The 23,444-nt window shown below is 42.0% G+C and overlaps 1 protein-coding gene across 1 annotated transcript; it reads left to right on the plus strand.

Moving 5' to 3' along the window:
- Nucleotides 1–637: 637 nt before the first annotated feature.
- LOC147333538 (NLR family CARD domain-containing protein 3-like) lies at nucleotides 638–23,444 on the plus strand. The gene is made up of 11 exons (XM_086286330.1): nucleotides 638–672; nucleotides 2,294–2,409; nucleotides 2,494–2,613; nucleotides 2,712–2,831; nucleotides 11,001–11,079; nucleotides 11,757–11,985; nucleotides 12,184–13,990; nucleotides 14,940–15,113; nucleotides 18,014–18,184; nucleotides 20,212–20,258; nucleotides 20,416–23,444. Exons 2-11 carry the CDS (start codon nucleotides 2,321–2,323, stop codon nucleotides 20,943–20,945), a joined length of 3,366 nt encoding a protein of 1,121 aa, XP_086142456.1. The 5' UTR covers nucleotides 638–672; nucleotides 2,294–2,320; the 3' UTR covers nucleotides 20,946–23,444.

The following is a 23,444-nucleotide window of genomic DNA, read 5'->3' on the forward strand; positions in this document are numbered from 1 at the left end:
CCTCACGCTGGAGAAGGATGAAGGAGTCTGACCTGATCCAGTGTTTGACATGAACACATCAGCACTGCTGACAGTGAGCCTAACGACAGCCGTTAGCATCATTTCAGTGTTTCAGTCATAAAAACACTTCCTGTCACTGTGGTGGTTACAGTGACATCATGCAGTTTGTGCTTTGACCTCCAGAGGGCGACAAATCAGCACAGACAGAGAGCTCCATTCAAACTTTGCTGCCATCAGGAATAATTCTTCAAATATAATCATCAGTGTTTGAGCAGTTATGATATCAGGGACAATCTAGACATGTGACAATACTGAACATGTCACATGACACACATCATGTGATCCACTCTCAGTCTGCACTTTCATTCATGACTTCAACAGGTTGAAATGAGCTTTGAACAAACATCCGTTTAGTGCTGAAATATTCAAACGCTGCAGGAAGAAGAACAACAAAGTGATGCATGATGTTTGTGCTTCAAACAGGAAAACCGAAATAAATCACGACCTGCCAACAATCTGGGAGTTTCTGAGGTGCACCTGAACGCAGCACACAGTGTTTCGATGCTCGTGAGTGTCCTCAAACGCCTCTCTGGGTGTTTCCGTCCTGCTCAAAGTTTACTTTCACTTTCCTGAGCTTCGTGGAGTGGAGCTTGTTGTTGGTGCGAAGAAACTGTAAGTTTGCTTTGTTTCCTCCTTTAACAGTTTGTGTTTAGGAACTTTACTGTTTGTTCAGCTCACGTTTGATTTCGTCACACAACAAACTGTGTTTTTATTTCCGGTCTCTCCATTAAAGTCAGTGTGTAATGTTTTTCAACGAGTGTGTGTCCGCCATTTTCTCTAAGTGTGTGTGATCAGATAAAACACGCTGAATGTTGCCTGAGCTCGACCGGAGAGCTCCGGGACTTTTTATTCGCAGGGACAGCAGCAGACGGAGAGCGGACATCATAAACGAATGTTTTGTTTACATGTGTGTTAGATATAGATTCAACTTGTTCTTCAAAAAAGAAGAAGAAGAAAGTGGAGACATCAACTGTTGGCTCCGCTCCAACCCTCCTGAGCTGAGCTTCAGGTTTAAACCCGCCTCCTTCCAGGAAGCAGCTCACCTGTGTGTCCGTGTTTAGTGTCCGGGTGTGGCGTGGAGCCTGTAGTTGGTGTGCGTTTGAAGAAACTCTAAGTTTGCTTTGTTTCCTTCTTTAGCAGTTTGTCTTTAGCGTTATAACAGGACGTGGGACATTTCTATTTACATAACATAAATCAGATCAGTGAATTAGGGTGCAAATCAAATAAACTACTGATGTATGTTAGTCTTTATATGGCTCTGTTAAATAGCATGTTGTTATTGTTGATACTTCACAAAGGTGAGCTGTGCTGCATGGGGTTACTAGTTTTGTTTGTTTGAACTTTTATGAAGTATCCTTGGCTAAAGCACCCAACATCATAAAAAAAGCTTGTTTCCCTCCTCATGAGTATGATGTCACATAGAGGAGGGAGCTGCTTGTGTTCTTTTTTCTTGGGTTTAACCCCAATAAGCAGCTCCCTCCACATTATAAGTCCTTCTGTATCTAATGTCTGCATATGATTCCTCATCTTCAAGCATGAGTATTTAAACTCTGACAGTTTTGCTTTGCTGTACCAAAAACATGTGAGGCTCAGCTTTGAGGTCCAAAGGGAGATCACATCTATATGAAGGCTAACATCATTTTTGACACAAGTTAACTGAAATAACTGTTAAAAGTTTGCTCACACACCATCAACATCCAACACACAAAAACTCAAAAGACGCTAAAGCGTGTTCTTCATGTCAGAGAGCTGCTCAACATGTTTTCATGTTAGTGTCTCTAGGACTTGATAAAAAAAGCCCTGATTGAATTCACTACCCAGGTTAAGTGGAATGAGTGGAATATTTCCCAAACAGAGAAATCCAATAACAAAAGATAAGATCAGTTTCTTTTTTCTATCGTCTCTTTTCTTATGCTAGATTTATTTCTCTGAATCTCCACAGCATCAGGTGGAGGAGATGATCATAGATTCTGTTTATAGAACCAAACTCAGTGGAAAGGCCAGACTTTAAGGATAATTTAAAACACTTTCAGACATCAGTATATGCAGCCACTAAAGCTGGTAGGTCTGAATTTCCCACGAGAAAGTTCTTTCATATAAAAGGAAAAAGGAGGAGGTGAGCACTCAGGGCACAGAGACCCCCCCCCCCCCCCCCCCCCCCCCCCCCAGCACACATGATGGAAAGCAGGGTTTCAGTTGATGTGCACATGAATGATTTGTGTTTCCTCTGCAGGTAGAAAGTGTGTGTGAGCTGAGCAGCATGGATCAGTGTGAGGACAGAGAGGAGGGAGCCCCTCCCTCTAAAAGCACTCTGTGTGGGGAACATGAGAGCCAGACCAAAGCTCAGAGGTAAGATGACCATCTCTAACTGTCCATGACTCTTCTCCATGTCACAGCTCAGCACTCACATCACTGCTCCATCATTATTCACAGGAATAAACGAGGAACTAAATGCAAACATGAACCTGGACCCAGCTCTGTCTCCTTAAAGAGTGACCGGTCTAAAGCTGACATTATTGATTTTAAAGTCCAGCCTGTGTCTGCTGCAGAGAGGTGAGCTGTTAGTAACATGAACTCTTTGATTTAACTGCTTGATGTTGTTGGACATAAACTGTAGTGCAAACACTTCACTGCTCCATCATTATTCACAGGAACCAACGGGGAACTAAATGCAAACATGAACCTGGACCCAGCTCTGTCTCCTTAAAGAGTGACCGGTCTAAAGCTGACATTATTGATTTTAAAGTCCAGCCTGTGTCTGCTGCAGTGAGGTGAGCTGTGAACTCTTTGATTTAACTGCTTGATGTTGTTGGATATAAACTGCAGTGCAAACACGTCATTCCCTCAATCCCCTTTAAACTGTCTCTTAAAAACAAGCCTTTGGGTTCTAAACAACTGAAAATCGCCTTAAGCAAACCAGAAGTAAAACATATTAAAAAAAAATTTGGTCTTCTCCAAAGTGGTTAATGTAGTTGTTTGCGATCCGGCTGAGGAACCTTCACATTACAAATTTTAATACTGCATGAATTACTGGAAATAAAATGCCACAACAGAATGAAATATTTGCTTTGTGAAGAAACACCAGTGAAATAAAATCATTAATTTTAAATCAGGCACGTGTCCTCCTGCAGAGAGGTAATGTGTGTGTAAATGTTGCTGTGACTCAGTGTTTGTGAATAAATCTCCATCATGTTTAATGTCAGCTCAGCTCTTTTTCACACACATTTCTATGTTCATATGTGAAGCGGTGTGTGTTGGACTGTTTCAAAAAACACAGCAATCAGAATGTACAGAATGGATGTTCTAGGAGGTGTTTCTGTTGCACACACACCCATCATGGTCAAGTGCATCGAGTGGTTCATTATGAGGCATATTAAGGCCCTGCTACCACCATCTTGGACTCATTGCAGTTTGCCTATTGCCCAAACTGGTCAACAGACGAGGCCATTGCCACCACCCTACATTTTGCTCTCAGCCACTTGGACAATAAGGACACATGTGTGAATGCTGTTCATAAACTTCAGTTCAGCATTCAACACAGTCGTTCCTCAGCACCTGATTGGAAAACTGAGCCTGCTGGGTCTGAACACCTACCGTAACTGGATCCTAGACTTTCTGATGGAGAGGCCTCAGACAGTCCAGATCGGTAACAGCATTTCCAACACCACCACACTGAGCAATGGAGCCCCTAAGGGCTCAGCTCAGCCCACTGCCGTTCACTCAGCTGACTCACAACTGTGCAGCAATGCACGGTTCAAACTACATCATCAAGTTTTCCGATGACACGACTGTGGTGGGTCTCGTCAGCATATAGAGAGGAGGTGCAATAGTTAACGGACTTGGCAAATAATTTACAGCCAAAGTATTCACTCACTGTGTCTCTACTGTTTCATTAGCTTAGCTTAGCTCGTAGCCGACTCGTTAGCACCACGGCTTCTTCACCAGTTCCTCCTGCACTTTCTTGCTCATTGTGTCAGATGTTTAGTTACTCCTCGGCCTCCTTTAGCAGTAATGATACTTGTAACAAATGTAGCATATTTGCAGCTCTGGAGGCCAGGATTACTGAATTGGAGACTTGGTTCCCCCCCGATACACCCGTAGCTAGCCAGGCCCCTGTAGCAGGCCCCTGTGCAGCCGAAGATGGCGTAGGCCCCGCTACCTGTTCCCCGGCAGACCCCAAGCAGCTGGGGAAAGAGGGCGGCTGGGTCACGGTGAGGAGGAAGCATAGTCCTAAACAGAAGCCCCAGGTACACCACCAACCCGTTCATGTGTCTAACTGTTTTTCCCCACTCGGCGACACACCCGCCGGGGGTCAAACTCTGGTAATTGGTGATTCTGTTCTCAGACATGTGAAGCTAGAGACACCGGCAACCATAGTCAATTATCTTCCAGGGGCCAGAGCAGGCGACATTGAAGGAAATTTAAAACTGCTGGCAAACTGTAAACGTAAATTCAGTAAAATTATAATTCACGTCGGCAGTAATGACACCCGGTTACGCCAATCGGAGGTCACTAAAATCAATATTGAATCGTGTGTAACTATGTCGGACTCTGTAGTTTTCTTTGGTCCCCTCCAAAATCAGACCAGGAGTGACATGTTTAGCCACATTTTCTTCTTAAACTGCTGGCTGTCTGAGTTGTGTCCAAAAAACGATGTGGGCTTCTTAGATAATTGGGAGACTTTCTGGAGGAAACCTGGTCTTTTTAAGAGAGATGTCATTCATCCCATCCTTTGGATGGAGCAGCTCTCGTTTCTAGAAATATGGACAAATTTATTAACCCCCCCCCCCCCCCCCCAAAATATGACTATCCAGAGTTGGGAACAGGGAAACAGCCAGAAGCTTGATGTCTGTAGTGCACAGCTTCTCCCTCACAATGACTGTAGAGCACCAACTGCTGTTTACATGCAGACATGCCGCCGCCATGTTGCTTATGGTGCGTTCATGGTCTCCGTCCAGATGAAGAGGTAGTGAAAAGCCATCAATGTGCAGCGTGCTGTCGTCATCACTCATGCAAGTGGTTGACGCAGGCTTGCAGCTCGTCCAGCTTGTTGCAGAGAGAACACACATTAGGTTAATGGACAGGAGTGCTCGTTGTTTGTGTGTCTCTCTCTTGAGTCTGGCTCTCACCCCTTCTTCTTTAATCCCCTCCTGGTTACCTTGTTTTTGTGAGTTTTTTGATTTCCGTGTCCAAGAGTATTTCCTCGCGAAAATAGTCTGTAGGAGCAGAGCGGAAAAGCCGGAGCCTGGGCTGCAGCTACAGCTGAATGAGGGACTCTCTGGTGTAGGTGAGCCTTGGGGTCATGTCGAAGTGTCAGAAACAAGTCCACAAAAATGAGAAAAAGGAAAGAATACGAAATGTACAGAGTAGACGGCGAAAAACAACAATGGAAAGAGCATTAAAGTTAGAAAAGAATGCAAAACTGCTCAGCTGACCGGCCATTCGACCACACGAACAGTGACCTGGAACTGGAAACCTCAAATCACAGGCCGAGGGGGCGGTGTGGCAGCAATTTTTCACACCAGCCTATGTATAAACCTTACACAGAGTTTCTGTCTGATTTCTCAGACCTTTTATCTGATTTAGTGCTCAGCTCAGATAAAGTAATTATTGTGGGTGATTTTAACATCCATGTAGATGCTAAAAATGACAGCCTCAACATGGCATATAATTTTTTCATTAGACTCAATTGAAGTATCTCAAAATGTAAAAGAACCCACCCACCACTTTAATCACACTCTAGATCTTGTTTTAACATATGGCATCGAACCTGAACATTTAACAGTGTTTCCTGAAAACCCTCTCCTGTCTGATCATTTCCTGATAACATTTACATTTACAATAATTGATTACACAGCGGTGGAGAGTAGACTTTATCAAAGTAGATGTCTTTCTGAAAGCACTGTAACTAAGTTTAAGAATATAATCCACCCACTGTTATCATCTTCAATGCCCTGTACCAACACAGAGCAGAGCAGCTACCCGAACGCTACCCCAACAGAGGTCGATTATCTTGTTAATAACTTTGCCTCCTCTCTATGTTTAACACTGGATACTGTAGCTCCTGTGAAAACTAAGGTCTCTAATCAGAAGTACCTGACTCCGTGGTATAATTCTCAAACACGTACCCTAAAGCAGATGACTCGTAATCTGGAGAGGAAATGGCGTGTCACAAATCTAGAGGATCATCATTTAGCCTGGAGAAATAGTTTGCTGCTTTATAAGAAAGCCCTCCGCAAAGCCAGAACATCTTACTATTCATCACTGATTGAAGAAAATAAGAACAACCCCAGGTTTCTCTTCAGCTCTGTAGCCAGGCTGACAAACAGTCAGAGCTCTTTTGAGCCAACCATCCCTTTAACATTAACTAGTAATGACTTCATGAACTTCTTCACAAATAACATTTTTATCATTAGAGAAAAAATTACCAATAATCATCCCACAGATGTAATATTATCTACAGCTACTCTTAGTACCATTGATGTTAAGTTAGACTCTTTTTCTCCAATTGATCTTTCTGAGTTAACTTCAATAATTACTTCCTCCAAACCATCAACGTGTCTTTTAGACCCCATTCCTACAAAACTGCTCAAAGAAGTCCTGCCATTAATTAATGCTTCAATCTTTTTTTGTAAGTATGTTTATTGAGATGTTTTGATATAAGGAAAAAAGAAAGACACAAAAAAAACAAAAAACAGACAACATAACAACAAGGGCTAAAACACACAAATAAGACAAAATATTACACTGCAACGACAAAAATACTACTTCAACATCAGTTGAAGTAGTATTACTAGTAAAATTACTATTGTAAATTATTCAAAATTACTTCAACTGGCAATAAACAGAAATAAAACACTAAGGTGGTAGGCCGAGTTATTGGTGATCGATCAAACAGGACTTTGCTTTAATACATGGTCTAAAAATGGCTGCCACACATCAAAGAAATTACTAAGTTTGTCCGCTAATGTGTACCTAATTCTCTCCATATGTAGTAGAGCAGTCAGTTCTGTTTGCCACATTTTGAATTGAGGTACAATATCCGACTTCCAGAGAGTCAAGATAATTTTCTTAGCAATTACCATTCCGAACAAAACTGCAGTTTGTGCAGCAGGGCTGAGGTGTAAAAGGGAAGAGGAAGTTCCAAACAATGCAATTATTGGGTCCGGCTCTAATGTGCAATTATAAATACCAGAAAAATATTTTAAAATGTCCAACCAATAGTTAAGCAATTTGGGACAAGTCCAAAATAAATGAGTGAGAGAGCCTTCTCCAAGTTTACAACGATCATATATCACAAATCCTGTGCAGTTTAGTTTTTGAATAATGAAGTCTGTGAAGCACTTTGAATTGAATTAACTGATGCCTTACATTTATAGAGCAAGAATGGATCCTACACAGACTCCTCTCCCACACCTCATCTCCTATTTGCAAACCAAGCTCCTCCTCCCATGCCATCTTCAAAAAGTCAGATTCAAAATTTAAATACTCAGAAAAAGCTTTCACAAAACCAGAAACCAACTTTTTAGAATCCGGGGAACTCAGAAGGAGTGTAAAAATTGACCCCTCTTCCGGAAGAGATGGAAAATTAAGAATACTCTGACGAACATAGTTTCTTATCTGTAAATAATGAAAGAAATGTGATGCGGGGAGAGAGAACTTGTTCTGCAACTGGGTAAATGATGCAAACTGCCTGTCAATAAATAAGTCTTTGACAGTAATAATACCTTTCTGTGTCCAGACCTCAAAAGAGGCGTCTAAACATGAGGGTGGAAATGCATGATTACAATATACTGGAGTATGGATCGAAGTATCTGGTAGAGCACAACCTTTTTTGTTCTGACTAAAGATTTTAACGCAGTTCGAAACTATAAAATTATTGACCTTGGTTCGTGGATTAGAGGATGAAAACAGAAGAGCAGGGAGGGAACTATTCTCAACCCCACCACTCTCTATGACCACCCAAGGTGCGGTATCGGCAGACATGACCTTTTTGTACCCTTCCTGCCAGTAAACAAGAGTTCTAGCATTTGCAGCCCAATAATAAAACTGAAACAGTGGCAGAGCAAATCCACCCTTAAGTTTAGACTTACAGTACATAGATGAACTTTTGATATCCTGTGAGTTTTAAAGCCCCAAACAAATGGTAATACTACTGAGTCGATCACTTTAAAAAATTGCTTATTCAAAAAAATAGGTAAATTTAAAAATAAATATAGAAATTTAGGAAGGGAAACCATTTTAATTACGTTAATGCGACCTACCATGGGAATAGGTAGAGCCCTCCATTTCTCAATGTCCTTTTTCAATTTTTCAACTTGTTCAAGATAATTCAACTTAAACATCGATTTAGGAACCTTAGGCAAAATAACACCCAAGTATTTCAATCTGTCTGTAATTTTAAAAGGCAAAACTTTCAAAATTGCAGTTAAAGCCACAAACTCACTCTTCTGCCAATTAATTGTATAACCTGAGATTTCCCCAAATGACCTCACCACATCTAAAAGTACAGGAACAGATTGCTCAGGATTTGACAAGAACAAAACAACATCATCCGCATATAAAGAAATGTAGTGCTTGATATTCCCCAATCGGACAGGGTCAATAGAGGGCTCATTCCTAATGGCTACTGCAAGAGGTTCAATAGAAATTGCGAAGAGCAAAGGGCTCAAAGGGCAGCCTTGTCGTGTCCCGTGGTGTAAAAAAAGAAAAGGCGCTGATCTATCTTGGTTAATAAGAATGGAAGAAGAGGGATGTCTATATATCATATCAACCCATGATATAAACTGTTCGCCTAAACCAAACTTCTCCAGTACCGAAGCATATAGGCCCACTCGACCTGGTCAAACGCCTTTTCAGCATCTAAGCTCAGTACTGCGATCTTGGAACCTCCCTAGTGCCTATGATACATAGTGTTCATCAACATTTGAACATTAAAGAAGAAAAACCTCTGGGGGACAAACCCAGTTTGATCCGGATGGATAATTCATCCAACATGTCCATTTAATCTGTTTGCCAAAATTTTAGTGAAAGTTTTCATATCCAAATTCAACAAAGCAATAGGTCGATAAGAGGGACATTCTGTTTCATCCTTTCCTTCTTTCAATAACAAAGAAATATTAGCTTCATATAGCGTACGGGGAAATCTTTGAGTATGGAAAGAATGCTTAAACATTCTCAATAAAAGCGGGGCCAGCTTTTCAGAGTATTTTTTATACAGTTCAATGCCAAACCCATCTGGGCCTCGGGACTTTCCATTGGGGAATTACTTAATAGCTTTCGAAACTTCTTCAATAGTAATATCTGAGTTTAAAGCCTCTCGTGCAACGTCATTCATTTTCGGGAGATCCAGCTTCCCTAACCAATCAGTAATATTGCCCCATGATTTCGACATATAGAGCTCTTCATAATATTCTCTAAATCGCTCATTAATAGCTTTAGGGCTAATTAAAATTTCGCCTGATCTTGATTAAATTTTGTGTATAGCCCTACTGGCCTGTAGGCCTCTTAGCTGCCGAGAAAGAAGCTTATGGGGCTTATCTCCAAACTGAAAATGCTTCTGTCTGATCCTAAATAGCTGATCTGTTACTTGACTAGATAAAATTGTGTTATACTCAAACTTCCTTTTAATTATGTCTTGGAAAAAAAGAGGGACAAGAGGAGGCCTTGTGGTCCTGTTCTAACTGTGTTAATTCAGCTTCTATTTCGAACAGGCGTTTCCGGCGTTCTTTTTTTTTTAACGAAGATTCAAAAGAAATAATTTCTCCTCGCATTACCACTTTAAATGTTTCCCATAAAATCGAATCAGAAACGTTTATCATTAGCTTCCAAGAAATCTGATATTTTAGTTGTCATAAATTGGCAAAAGGATGTCTCACACAGGAGTGACGGGTGAAAACGCCAGTAACCCTGTTGTTTCGTACCACAGAAGTCCAGGACTAAAGAGGTTGGAGAGTGATCCCAGATCAATATGTTATGATAAGTTGAGCATACAACTTTAGACATAAATTTAGAATCAAGCAAAAAATAATCTATTCTGGAGTACGATTTGTGCACTTATGAAAAATAAGAGTAATCTCTAATCTCTTAATGCTTCAATCTTAAATATGATCAACCTATCACTAATAATCGGCTATGTACCACAGGCCTTCAATCTGGCTGTAGTTAAACCTTTACTTAAAAAGCATCTCTAGACCCAGCAGTCTTAGCTAATTATAAGCCAATCTCCAACCTTCCTTTCATGTCAAACATCCTTGAAAGAGTAGTTGTCAAACAGCTAACAGATCATCTGCAGAGGAATGGTTTATTTGAAGAGTTTCAGTCAGGTTTCAGAGCTCAGCACAGCACAGAAACAGCTTTAGTGAAGGTTACAAATGATCTTCTTATGGCCTCTGACAATTATACATGGTTCCCTTAGCCTGAAACGCTCGCCTGATATTGACACTTAAGTATGGGTCTGTTGATTGATTTAACTGACTGGCTTCAAGTTCCACACCACATGGCCGCTGGACCTGCTAACCGGTCCTTCCTCGCTAGACTGCTATTACAATCACTGTCTTGCAAGCTCCATGACCTGGATGACTGAGAAACTACACAGAGAGTTATGTAGTTTCCAAGGAGTCAGGTATGGATGGCTAACTCTGTGCCTTAATCCTGGCAGGTTAGAAAACACTAATGACACATGTCATCTGTGTCATTACAGTTAAGATAATTAGACCATTGGAAATATTACAAAAGATTTACCAGTCTTTATTCTTGTAAGAGCTCCAGGTATTTAGTGGTGTAAGCTGTTTTTTTTCCTTTTCCATTTCTCTTCTTTTTTTCTTTTTCTTGTTTTTGCCAGCAGCATTAAGATGGTGTTTTCTGAGAGTCAAAACTCAGCATTTTCAAATATTGATCTTTCTCCTGTGTTGAACTAATTCTTCATGATTCCTCCACAGAGTGGGCCAGCAGAGCTCAGAGGTTCCCAGAAGTCAGTCTACCCAGCAGCATCAAACACAGCTGGACTCCATATTTATGGTCTGTACATGTTCAACATCTATTCTATTCAGTAATTTCTCAAAAAGAACGGCTATTTATACTTCAAACATATTGCAAGTATTAGTTTTTCGTAGTATTAATTGCAAGATAAGACAAGTTAGAAGCACAACTAAACACTGTTTCAAATAAACAATGAGCTTTAGCAGCTGGGCTGGTCAAAAAGATGTGTTTGTAATTTTATCTATACCCATGACCACCTTGACACATATTGCTACAGACAGGTCCTTTAATTTTTGGCTGTCATGGTAGTGTCTAATAAACTATGAAAGCTGGATAAATGATTGGAAAACTTTAGAAAAAGTTATTTATCATATTATTATAGCATTTATTCCACTCTAAACAATGCAAAGTTGAGTTATCTGATCTCAGAATTTGATTTATTTTTTTGCTTCTTTTTTTAAACATTCCAATTTAACAACCTCCCTTGAACATACTGACTACAATTACCATGATGTAGCAATATTCACTCTGTTTCCAGAATCAAAATATGCTGTGGACTGCAACAGAAATATGATTATGACAACACCTTCATATCTCCTGGCTATTTCTGTCTGTTGTTCCTGGTCTCCCTCTGTTCATTGTTCCTCTCTTCTTCCACTGCACCACCAGTTGAGGTTGTAATGTAACATATTAATTGACACAATACTCTATTCCAGCTACTGCAGGACAACATCATCACTTTTGTGAAGAATGAACTGAAGAAGATTCAAAAAGTTGTCAGTCCAGATTATCTGAAATACTTGCCTGAAGGTCAGAGAACGGTTGAAGAGAAAGTGGGTGAGGACGAGGAGCAGAGGAATAGCAGCAGAGAGGCATTTGTGAAGATCACATTGGACTTTTTAAGGAGAATGAAGCAGGATGAGCTAGCTGACCTTCTGCACAAGAGTAAGAGGATTTCTATAAAGATTTAAGCTGCTGGTTGAACAGGTTGTTTACTAATGTCTAACCCTAAAGTGATAGTCAAACATAAATATAAAAATTCTGGACTGATATTTGTTGTCTATTCTGCTGTACAATGATGCGAATGTTGTTGTGATTTGGCGCTATATAAATAAAATTGAATTGAATTATTCTTTCTTTTAGGAACTTCTAATAGAGACGTCTATTGGAGTGAGTGTAAACTTAAATCTACACTAAAGAAGAAGTTCCAGTGTGTGTTTGAGGGGATCGCTAAAGCAGGAAACCCAACCCTATTGAATCACATCTACACAGAGCTCTACATCACAGAGGGAGGGACTGCAGAGGTCAATGATGAACATGAGGTCAGACAGATTGAAATGGCCTTCAGGAAACCAGACAGACCAGAAACAACAATCAGACAAGAAGACATCTTTAAAGGCTCACCTGGAAGAGATGAACCAATCAGAACAGTGCTGACAAAGGGAGTGGCTGGCATTGGGAAAACAGTCTTAACACAGAAATACAGCTTGGACTGGGCTGAAGACAAAGCCAACCAGGACATCCAGTTCATATTTCCATTCACTTTCAGAGAGCTGAATGTGCTGAAAGAGGAAAAGTTCAGCTTGGTGGGACTTGTTCATCGCTTCTTTACTGAAACCAAAGAAGCAGAAATCTGCAGCTTTGAAGACTTCCAGGTTGTGTTCATCTTTGATGGTCTGGATGAGTGTCGACTTCCTCTGGACTTCCACAAAACTACAATTATAACTGACCCTAGAAAGTCCACCTCAGTAGATGTGCTGCTGATAAACCTCATCAGGGGGAAACTGCTTCCCTCCGCTCGCGTCTGGATAACCACAAGACCTGCAGCAGCCAATCAGATCCCTCCAGAGTGTGTTGGTATGGTGACAGAAATCAGAGGGTTTGCTGACCCACAGAAAGAGGAGTACTTCAGGAAGAGATTCAGAGATAAGAAGGAGGCAAGCAGGATCATCTCCCACATTAAGACATCACGAAGCCTCCACATCATGTGCCACATCCCAGTCTTCTGCTGGATCACTGCTACAGTTCTGGAGGATGTGCTGGAAACCAGAGAGGGAGGACAGCTGCCCAAGACCGTGACTGAGATGTACATCCACTTCCTCGTGGTTCAGGCCAAAGTGAAGAAGATCAAATATGATGGAGGAGCTGAGACAGATCCACACTGGAGTCCAGAGAGCAGGAAGATGATTGAGTCTCTGGGAAAACTGGCTTTTGAACAGCTGCAGAAAGGAAACCTGATCTTCTATGAATCAGACCTGACAGAGTGTGGCATCGATATCAGAGCAGCCTCAGTGTACTCAGGAGTGTTCACACAGATCTTTAAAGAGGAGAGTGGACTGTACCAGAAAAGACTGTTCTCCTTCATCCATCTAAGTGTGCAGGAGTTTCTGGCTGCTCTTCATGTCCATCTGACCTTCATCAACTCTGGAGTCAATCTGCTGGAAGAACAGCAAACAACCTCCCAGACACGTGAAACAAGAGAATCTGCAGAGACACACTTCTACCAGAGTTCTGTGGACAAGGCCTTACGGAGTCCAAGTGGACACCTGGACTTGCTCGTCCGCTTCCTCCTTGGTCTTTCACTGCAGACCAATCAGACTCTCCTACAAGGTTTGCTGACAAAGACAGGAAATAGTTCACAGAACAATCAGGAAACTGTCCAGTACATTAAGAAGAAGATCAATGACAGTCTGTCTGTAGAGCAAAGTATCAGTCTGTTCCACTGTCTGAATGAACTGAATGATCGTTCTCTAGTGGAGGAGATCCAACAGTCCCTGAGTTCAGGAAGTCTCTCCACAGACAAACTGTCTCCTGCTCAGTGGTCAGCTCTGGTCTTCATCTTACTGTCATCAGAAAAAGATCTGGATGTGTTTGACCTGAAGAAATACTCTGCTTCAGAGGAGGCTTTTCTGAGGCTGCTGCCAGTGGTCAACATCTCCAACAAAGCTCTGTAAGTAAATATGTACTCATTTTAAAGACTTTTGTAACAAAATGATACAGGGAGTGCAGAATTATTAGGCAAGTTGTATTTTTGAGGAATAATTTTATTATTGAACAACAACCATGTTCTCAATGAACCCAAAAAACTCATTAATATCAAAGCTGAATGTTTTTGGAAGTAGTTTTTAGTTTGTTTTTAGTTTTAGCTATTTTAGGGGGATATCTGTGTGTGCAGGTGACTATTACTGTGCATAATTATTAGGCAACTTAACAAAAACAAATATATACCCATTTCAATTATTTATTTTTACCAGTGAAACCAATATAACATCTCCACATTCACAAATATACATTTCTGACATTCAGTCTCTGAGTATTGCACACCTTGTGCTCTTGGGCACTCCAGTGATGTTGCAGCTCTGAAATATGGCCAAACTGGTGGCAAGTGGCATCTTGGCAGCTGCACGCTTGACTTTTCTCAGTTCATGGGCAGTTATTTTGCGCCTTGGTTTTTCCACACGCTTCTTGCGACCCTGTTGACTATTTTGAATGAAACGCTTGATTGTTCGATGATCACGCTTCAGAAGCTTTGCAATTTTGAGACTGCTGCATCCCTCTGCAAGATATCTCACTATTTTTGACTTTTCTGAGCCTGTCAAGTCCTTCTTTTGACCCATTTTGCCAAAGGAAAGGACGTTGCCTAATAATTATGCACACCTGATATAGGGTGTTGATGTCATTAGACCACACCCCTTCTCATTACAGAGATGCACATCACCTAATATGCTTAATTGGTAGTAGGCTTTCGAGCCTATACAGCTTGGAGTAAGACAACATGCATGAAGAGGATGATGTGGACAAAATACTCATTTGCCTAATGATTCTGCACTCCCTGTATGAAGTGTATTTCTCTTGTCTACATGAAACAATAAAACTATTTTCAATAATAATTGTTTCAGACTAAGTGGCTGCAACCTCTCAGAGAGAAGCTGTGAGGCTCTGTCCTCAATTCTGACCTCCCCGTCCTCTAGTCTGATGGAGCTGGACCTGAGTAACAATGATCTGCGAGATTTGGGAGCGAAACTTCTGTCTGCAGGACTGGAGAGTCCATATTGTACACTGGAAACTCTCAGGTTAGAACTCAGACAGTCAAGCAGTCATTTACCCTTCAGAAATCAAAAGTGTAACTGGCTATTTTTCACTAACTGTAATGTGACCTTTCTATTCTTTTACATTAAAAGAAAATGTCTCGTTTGTTGGCATTCTATTCAACACAACCTCACGTTTAAATTGGCAGTTTCTTTGTTTTTTTCATTTTGACGTACTGCCTTAACACAACCTAAAATCTCACAAAAAACACTTAAAAACAATGTTTTTTATTTTTATTTTTTAGCATTAAATCACCAACATGTTTAAGAAATCATTTAAAACTTTAGCCGCTAATATTAACTAGAGCAAAACTGTACTGCTATTGAGTATAGTTTACCTTTCTTTCACTAGAGGAAGCCAAACGCACCATGACTGTAGTTTGCCATTCATACCACTAGATGGACTGTAGTTTCATATTCATTTCAATAGGACCAAAATTTGTGCAGAAATTTCATATATAAAAAGTATAAAGGGTTATAACCATCAAAAGTCATAGAACACCATTTGCGATCAAGCCAGACGAAACTATATAACATTTTAACATCCCTCCGACAGAAGACAGAGACGATATGTTATCTGGTTACCTGGTGTTTTTTTTATTTTTTTTTATTTATAAGAACAGTAACACAGGCTACCGTGAACCGTAGCCAATGCCAAAACTACAAGGGAAAAAATGTGCTCCCCTGAATCAAAACAAAAGTTTTTACAGAACCCCTGATAGAACCATGCCCAGAAAGCGACGCAACGTGTGCCGAGTTTGTGACACTGGAAAGTCCACAACGGCCTGAACTTTTTCAGTCACGGGCCATATCTGCCCTTGTCCCACTTGCTTGCCCAAATAGGTAATAGTAGCCTTCCCGAACTCACATTTAGAAAGGTTGAGCGTGAGGGAGGCATCGTTGAACCGCCCAAACACCTCAGAAAGTGTTGCGAGATGTTCAGGCCACAAGGTAAAATAGACAACCACGTCGTCCAAGTATGCCTCGCACTTAGACACTCCACACAGCACCTGCCGCATAAGGCGTTGAAACGTTGCGGGCACATTACGTAACCCGAAAGGCATCACTGTATATTGGAGGAAGTGATCGGGCGTTACAAACGCAGAGATCTCCAAAGCCCTAGGTGTTAATGGAACCTGCCAGTACCCCTTTAATAGGTCCAGCTTTGTAACATACTGAGCAGAACCAACACGATCGAGGCAATCTTCCATCCGCGGGAGCGTAAACGAGTCTGGTTTGGTAACCGCATTCACTTTCTGGAAATATTGTCCGCTATCGCTACCAGAATACAAGGCGAGCTCCACGCGTCATGACTGGAAATAGCAAGGCCATGCTCAATGAGATATTCAACTTCCTACTGCATCAAGCTCCGCTTTGTGGTGTTTACACGATAAGCGTGCTGTTTTATCGGCCTGTCAGTTTCCACCGTGATGTCGTGACACAGGACAGATGTTTGCCTACGGTAGTCAGAAAACAAAGGTTGATGAGCTTTCACTAACGCAAGGACATCCCTATGAGCAGGGGGTGGCAAATGAGAGCGGGAGGACTCCAAAGTGGCCAACATCTCGCAATTCCAATCTCCGAGCCCCCAGTATACAGCCACTTTTTTCCATCAAACCATCGTCTTGTGGGTGGTACTCTGTGGTGCCCAGAGCAAATTACATCACCGGTGGCGAGCTCTTTGGACACATAACATTTGAGCATATTAACATGACACACTTGCAACTTTCGCTTCCGATCAGGCGTTTTAATGACATAGTTAGTATCACTTATTTTCCGATCCACCTCATAAGGACCAGAAAATTGAGCTCGAATGCTAGACACAGTCACTGGAAGCAAAACCAGCACCTTCTCCCCCGGGGCAAGATTCTGAACCACGGATTTCTTGTCAAAACGTGCTTTCATAATGCCCTGGGCTCGCCTCAAGTGGTCGCGGGCCAACTGCACGAGAGAGACATTCCTTAAAAGCACACACATAATCCAACACATTATCCTCCACCCGATGCGATTCGGACAATAATTTCTCTTTAAGTAATTGCAACGGCCTGCGTACCGTGTGTCCAAAAACAAGATCAGCTGGGCTGACACGGAGGAATTCCTGCTTGGCTTCTCGAACGGTAAACAACAATAAGAGAAGCTAACTCAGAGGAGCGATTGCTTACGTAGCCCCCAAAAACATAACTAAACAACAATCACTTACCTCCCTGACTAACTAAACATGAGAAAACTGTACCCAACTGAAAAGGCGATCCACTCGAACTTCCTCATGACTTGCAGAGCAACACAGGGCATGTCGCAGCCCCAGCTGGTTGGGGTAAAACCGAGGATGGATGATTGCCGTCCTCAACCGCGCCGTCTTATACTCCTGGTGTACCATCTTTGGGATCCACCACTCCTGGAGGCGCACCTGCACACTCACATTTACATGTCATAATCCCAGCCCACGACGGCAGCCGTAACAGCAGTGTGTGTGACATTCCATCATTGTCCAACTGTTCTGACACACACACCAAACAAACAAACAAAAAATGTCTAAATTGCACACTACCTACTAACTGTGTAAATTCTCTGTTATGACTGGTTTTCCTTGGTCTATAAAAAAAAAAAATTACAATATTACATATCAGAATTTGATGAAATTGTCTATTTCTTCTTAAACAAATAAAACAAATCTCACAAAGTTTTCTTCAGGTGTTTGAGGGTGCATGGGATTTATCCAACAAGTCTACATGTATCTTGTGGACTTGGCATTTGACTATCATTCATTTGTTTGTGACAAATAAAATTTGAATTTGAATGGGTATTTTATCCATAAAAATAATTGAAAATAAGCCTTTAGTGAAGTTTTAACAAATGTATTGGTTTTTTTGTGTGTGTTTATATAGTCTATCAGGCTGTCTGATCACAGAGGAAGGCTGTACTTCTCTGGCTTCAGCTTTGAGCTCCAACCCCTCCCATCTGAGAGAGCTGGACCTGAGCTACAATCATCCAGGAGACTCAGTCCAGAGTTTGTTGGCTGGACTGAAGGATCCACATTGGAGACTAGACACTCTCAGGTATGGAGAGAATGTCTGATAGAGGAGGAACAGTTGAAAACATCTGCTGTGTCCTACATTCAGTTCCTGATTGTTTCATGCAGATGTCACAAATGAAGGGAAGTGCTTGCTCATTACAGACAATCTAAGGAGCTTGAAAAGAGCAACTGGGCTTTTTCTTGCAGACATTTCATATGAGAAGCTTCTTCAGTTCTAAAATAAAATTTTGGAGAGACTTAGGTATTTAATTTAATTTAAAATTTGGTTATCCCTAAAAAGGGTCGTTGACCCATTATTAATTATGTGCCTCATCACATGATCCAAGGTAAGAAATAGATAGAAATGTTCAGCTGAGTCTTTCCCTGTAAAGGTAGCGGCCATCTCTGTCCCACATCTTGGGTAGCACTGCTCTGTTCTGTCAGGGTCCCATGTATGGGGTGGGCTATGTTGTCCAACAGGGATGACATCTTAGCCACCATTCTCCTTTCTCCATTCTTACTCACCACCTCCACTTGGTCTAGAGGGCATCCTAGAACAGAGCTGGCCCTCTGGATCAGGCTGTTCAGTCTCTTCCTGTCACCAGTAGAGATGCTGCCGCCCTAGCAGACCACACCGTAAAAGATGGCTGAGGCCACCACAGAGTCATAGGTCTTCAGGAGTGGGCCCTTCACTCCGAAAGACCTCAGTCTCCACAGCAGGTACAGCCTGATCTCCCCTCTTCTGTAGAGGGTTTTTAAATTGTGAGTCCAGTCAAGTTTATTGTTCAGATGTACACCAAGGTACCACAGCCTCAAAATGTCCATACCTTGGATGTTTAGTGGTTGAAGTAGAGGATGTTTTTGGTTGTGGAAGTCTACCACCAGCTCCTTGGTTTTTCTTGTGTTGATCTGGAGGTAGTTCTGCTGGCACCAGTCCTCAAAGTCACTGGGTGAGGTGTTCCGGAACATGCCCAGAACACCTTACCCAGGAAGCGCCCAGGATGCATCCTTGTCAGATGCCTAAACCACTTCAGCTGGCTCCTTTCAATGTGGAGGAGAAGCAGCTCTACTCTGAGCCCCTCCCAGATGGCTGAACTTCCCTACCCTCTCCTATCTCTAAGGGAGAGACCAGCCACTGTTCGGAGGAAGCTCATTTCCACTGCTTGTATCTGTGATCTTGTTCTTTTGGTCACTACCCACAGCATGTGACCATAGGTGAGGGTAGGGACGTAGATCAGACAGGTAAATTGAGAGCTTCACTTTTGCGCTCATCTCTCTCTTCACCACGACGGACTGGTGCAGCGGCTGCAGCACCAATCCGTCTGTCGATCTCCAGCTCCCTTCTCCCATTACTCACAAACAAGACCCCGAGATACTTAAACTCCTCCATTTGGGGTAGGAACTCGTCCCCGGCTGGGTACTCTGAACTGCAACTCGGCGCATAAGTGCAGATGACAATCAGGACTTGTTCCCTGAATCTAAGGTGCAGAGAACAAACCCTGTCATCCACCGGGAAGAACCCCAATGTACAGGCAGCAAGCCGAGGGGATAGTAGCATACCCACCCCAGCCCGCCAGACTGAGACAGAGTCCACCGCCTCTCCAGGAGACTGGTTCCAGAGCCCAAGCCATGCGTAGAGGTGAACCCGACTATATCTAGCCGGTACCTCTCAACCTCATGCACTAACTCAGACTCATTCCCCACGAGAGAGGTGACATTCCATGTCCCAATTGCCAATCTTGGTAGCCGGGGATCGGTCCGCCAGGGCATCTGCTCCTGGCTGTCTCCCGGCACACAATGCACCCGACCCCTACGGCACCTCATGCGGGTGGTGGGCCTGCAGGAGGATGGGCCCATGTCCCCTCTTCTGGCTGTGGGCCTCGGTAACCCTATCCGGGGCAGGATAAACTGTTGTCTCAATGTTTTCCTCATAAGTGTATTTGTGAAAATGTTGCACTGTTCCTTTATCAGTGTCTAACAGTATGTATATGAGAGCCATGTAATGTCCAGTTGTGTATGCTGAAAGAGACTGTGCTGGTCTGACACCCCCCCCCCCCCCCCCTCTTTCAGGGTGGAGCCTGCTGGAGTCCAGTGGTTGAGACCAGGTCTGAGGAAGTGTAAGTGTGTTTTTAATGTGATTCATGAAAACAAAGCAGCACACATTCAACCATCTTCAAACTGTCACATCACTCATTTACATCTCTGATGTCAGGAGTCAATCAATGAACAGATGATCAATAACTGCAGCTGGATTGTGTTTGTTCTCTCCATCAGATTCCTGTCAACTCACAGTCGACGCAAACACAGTGCACACAAAACTCCAACTGTCTGACAGCAACAGGAAGGTGGCACATGTGGAGGAGGTTCAGTCATATCCTGATCATCCAGACAGATTTGATTACTGGCCTCAGCTGCTGTGTAAAAATGGTCTGACTGGTCGCTGTTACTGGGAGGTCGAGTGGAAAGGAGGGGTTTATATGTCAGTGAGTTACAGAAGAATCAGAAGGAAAGGAGACAGTAAAGATTGTTGGTTTGGATACAATGATCAGTCCTGGAGCCTGATCTGCTACGATGATGGTCCTCATTCTGTCTGGCACAATAGCAGAGGAACATCCATCTCCTCCTCCATCTCTGTCTCTAACAGAGTAGCGGTGTATGTGGACATTCCTGCCGGCACTCTGTCCTTCTACAGAGTCTCCTCTGACAATCTGATTCATATTCACACCTTTAGCACCACATTCACTGAAACTCTTTATCCTGGGTTTAGATTCAGGTATCTTGGTTCCTCAGTGTCCCTGTGCTGAGCTGAGTTTAAAGTAGGGCTGCTCAATTAATCGAATTTTAATCTCGATTACGATCTGGGCTTTCAACGATCATTAAAAATGACCGAGCCGATTATTAGCCCCTCCCTCGTGCTTTACTCTCGCGCTGCTCCGTGTGGCAAATCGAGCGCACCTCTCTGCATTTCGAACACGCGTCACAACAATTAAGAGCAGCGGTCTCCAACCTTTTTTGCGTCACGGACCGGTTTATGCCCGACGATATTGTCATAGACCGGCCTTTAAGGTGTCGCGGATAAATACAACAAAATAAAACTAGTACCGGTACTGAAAAAAAGAAAATTTATTCCTAACACACGTGAAAAGACCCAGGAAAACCGAGTAAATGATAAAAATGATAACAAAATAACGCTGAAAACCGATAAAAACCCTGAAAACTATACATTTCACACCTGAGCCTCAACTCTCGCGGCCCGGTACCAAACGATTCACGTCCGAGGCCCGGGGGTTGGGGACCGCTAATTAAGCGGACCCGAGGGAAGCTCGGAAAGCTCAGCCGAAGTTATTTGGAGAGGAGAGTGACTGCCATTGGTTGAAAAGAGAGGTAAAAAAAACTTCAGTGGTGTGGAAACATTATGGGTTTGAGGGGTCAGACGTGGATCAAGTAGACATAGTGTGTAAACTTTGCTACAGTGTTGTAGCTGCACCACAGAGCAACACTGCAAAGTTCACTAAACACAGATGTTTACATTTTTCATTCATTTTTATATTGCAAACATTTGCACTGTTATCAGTATTTGCACTATTTTATATTATTTTTTGACAATCTTTAAAGTCATTATTCAACACGTTGTTATTGTTAAATAAATATCGTCAAATAATCGAGATCTCAATGTCAGTGAAAATAATCGTGATTATCATTTTTGCCATAATCGAGCAGCCCTAGTGTAAAGAGTGTCCTCCTGTTAGAGAAACACTCTGACTGTTGAACAGATAGTTCAGTCTGTACATGTCTCTCTTTCACTCAGAAACACGTTTTCAGATTCATGGATTCAATCAGTTGATGTTTGAAACTGTTCTAAATGATTCCTTGTAAACTTCTTCCTCTTCAGTCCTTTAAAGATGGAAGCTCCCATTATTACAGGATCCACATGTTGTTTTTCTGTCTTTTTACACTCAAAGTTTCAGAGTGAATATCAATATGTTGTTTTTCTCTGAAGCTCAGTTCACAACCAGCTCCTCTGCATTTTCAACAAGTCTGAGCTCATTAAAATGAATCCAAATGTTTGATTTCTCTTTCTTAATGGGATGTTTCCAAACTCTCCACATCTTTTACTCATTGTTGGAAGCTCATCATTTCAAAATGTTTCAGCCATATAAGCTGAAAATATTGGCTCAATTGTTTTGAATGCAGTTCAAGCAGAATATGATTATATTGTACTGAGGGATCATAATGCATGCGGCTTATTTGAAACTAGTCTTGTGTTTTTCCCATTTTGAACAAGACCAAGAACATGGTGCAGGATGTTGGTAACAGCTTCGTTATCAAACTCTTAGAAACATGTAAATATCTGTGTTTAGCACTGCGTATGTTGTGTATCACTTTAGTTTGTATGAAACATGAAAAATATCACAAAGGGTCCTGGTGAAGAATATGCTGGAATTTGGTGACAGAGATGCTCTGTATCTCATTGTACAACTGTATAGTGACAATAAAGGCATTCTATTCTATTCATTCTATTCTTTGACGTCAAACTTTTAGAAGCCGTTTCATTGTTTATCATGCAGCTCTAGTTTGATAAAACGCTGCATCAAAAACACAGGAAATAATGTCACATGTTTATTTCCACAAAGCAGAATGAGTCTATTGCTGACAATAAGTGATGTTCAAACAGAGTGAGCATTTCTGAGCCCCCCAAAATAAACTGAGTAGTTCACTAAATGAAAAATGGACTGTGAGCTCAGTTCCTTCATCATTAGTATGTATTATATATGTCTATGTATTTTATTACTATAATATATATCCGGTACCACTGCTGCTAGTTTCAATCATTGTGCAAATGTGCTGTTTATAAGGTTGGAAACCTGCAGTCAGCTAAGACTGAAGAAGTCACCTGGATCAGTGACCAAACGTTTCTCCCACTGAAAACGTCCAGATGAGCAGAATCAACCTTTTGGGATCAGCCAGCAATGCAGCTGTCAGGGTTGCTGGGTCATTGACCCAGTGATTTCAGTTTGTTCATGTTCAGTTTATTTTGCCACATCAATGTTGTTCTCACTTCCTGTTTTTCCCGTATCAGCTCGTCTCTCATGTCGTTAGCCAGATTATGTTCAGCTGTGTACTCACCGGTCTCTCATTATCATCCGCATCAGTCTGTGTATTTAAGTCCTCAGTTTCCTCCAGTTCTTTGTTGTGTCATTGATGTTGATGTTGTCTCTCCGCATGTATGTTCAGTTCAGTCACCCAGTCAGTCATTTCAGTTCATGTTCTGTTCATCCAGCCTACCTACAATAAAACACCAT

This window comes from Aulonocara sp. 'chitande type north' Nkhata Bay, linkage group LG3, assembly GCF_057382095.1.
Source record: "Aulonocara sp. 'chitande type north' Nkhata Bay isolate Kocher_YH1m ecotype deep benthic linkage group LG3, A_spYH_male_GT1.1, whole genome shotgun sequence".
Taxonomy (NCBI): Eukaryota; Metazoa; Chordata; class Actinopteri; order Cichliformes; family Cichlidae; genus Aulonocara; species Aulonocara sp. 'chitande type north' Nkhata Bay.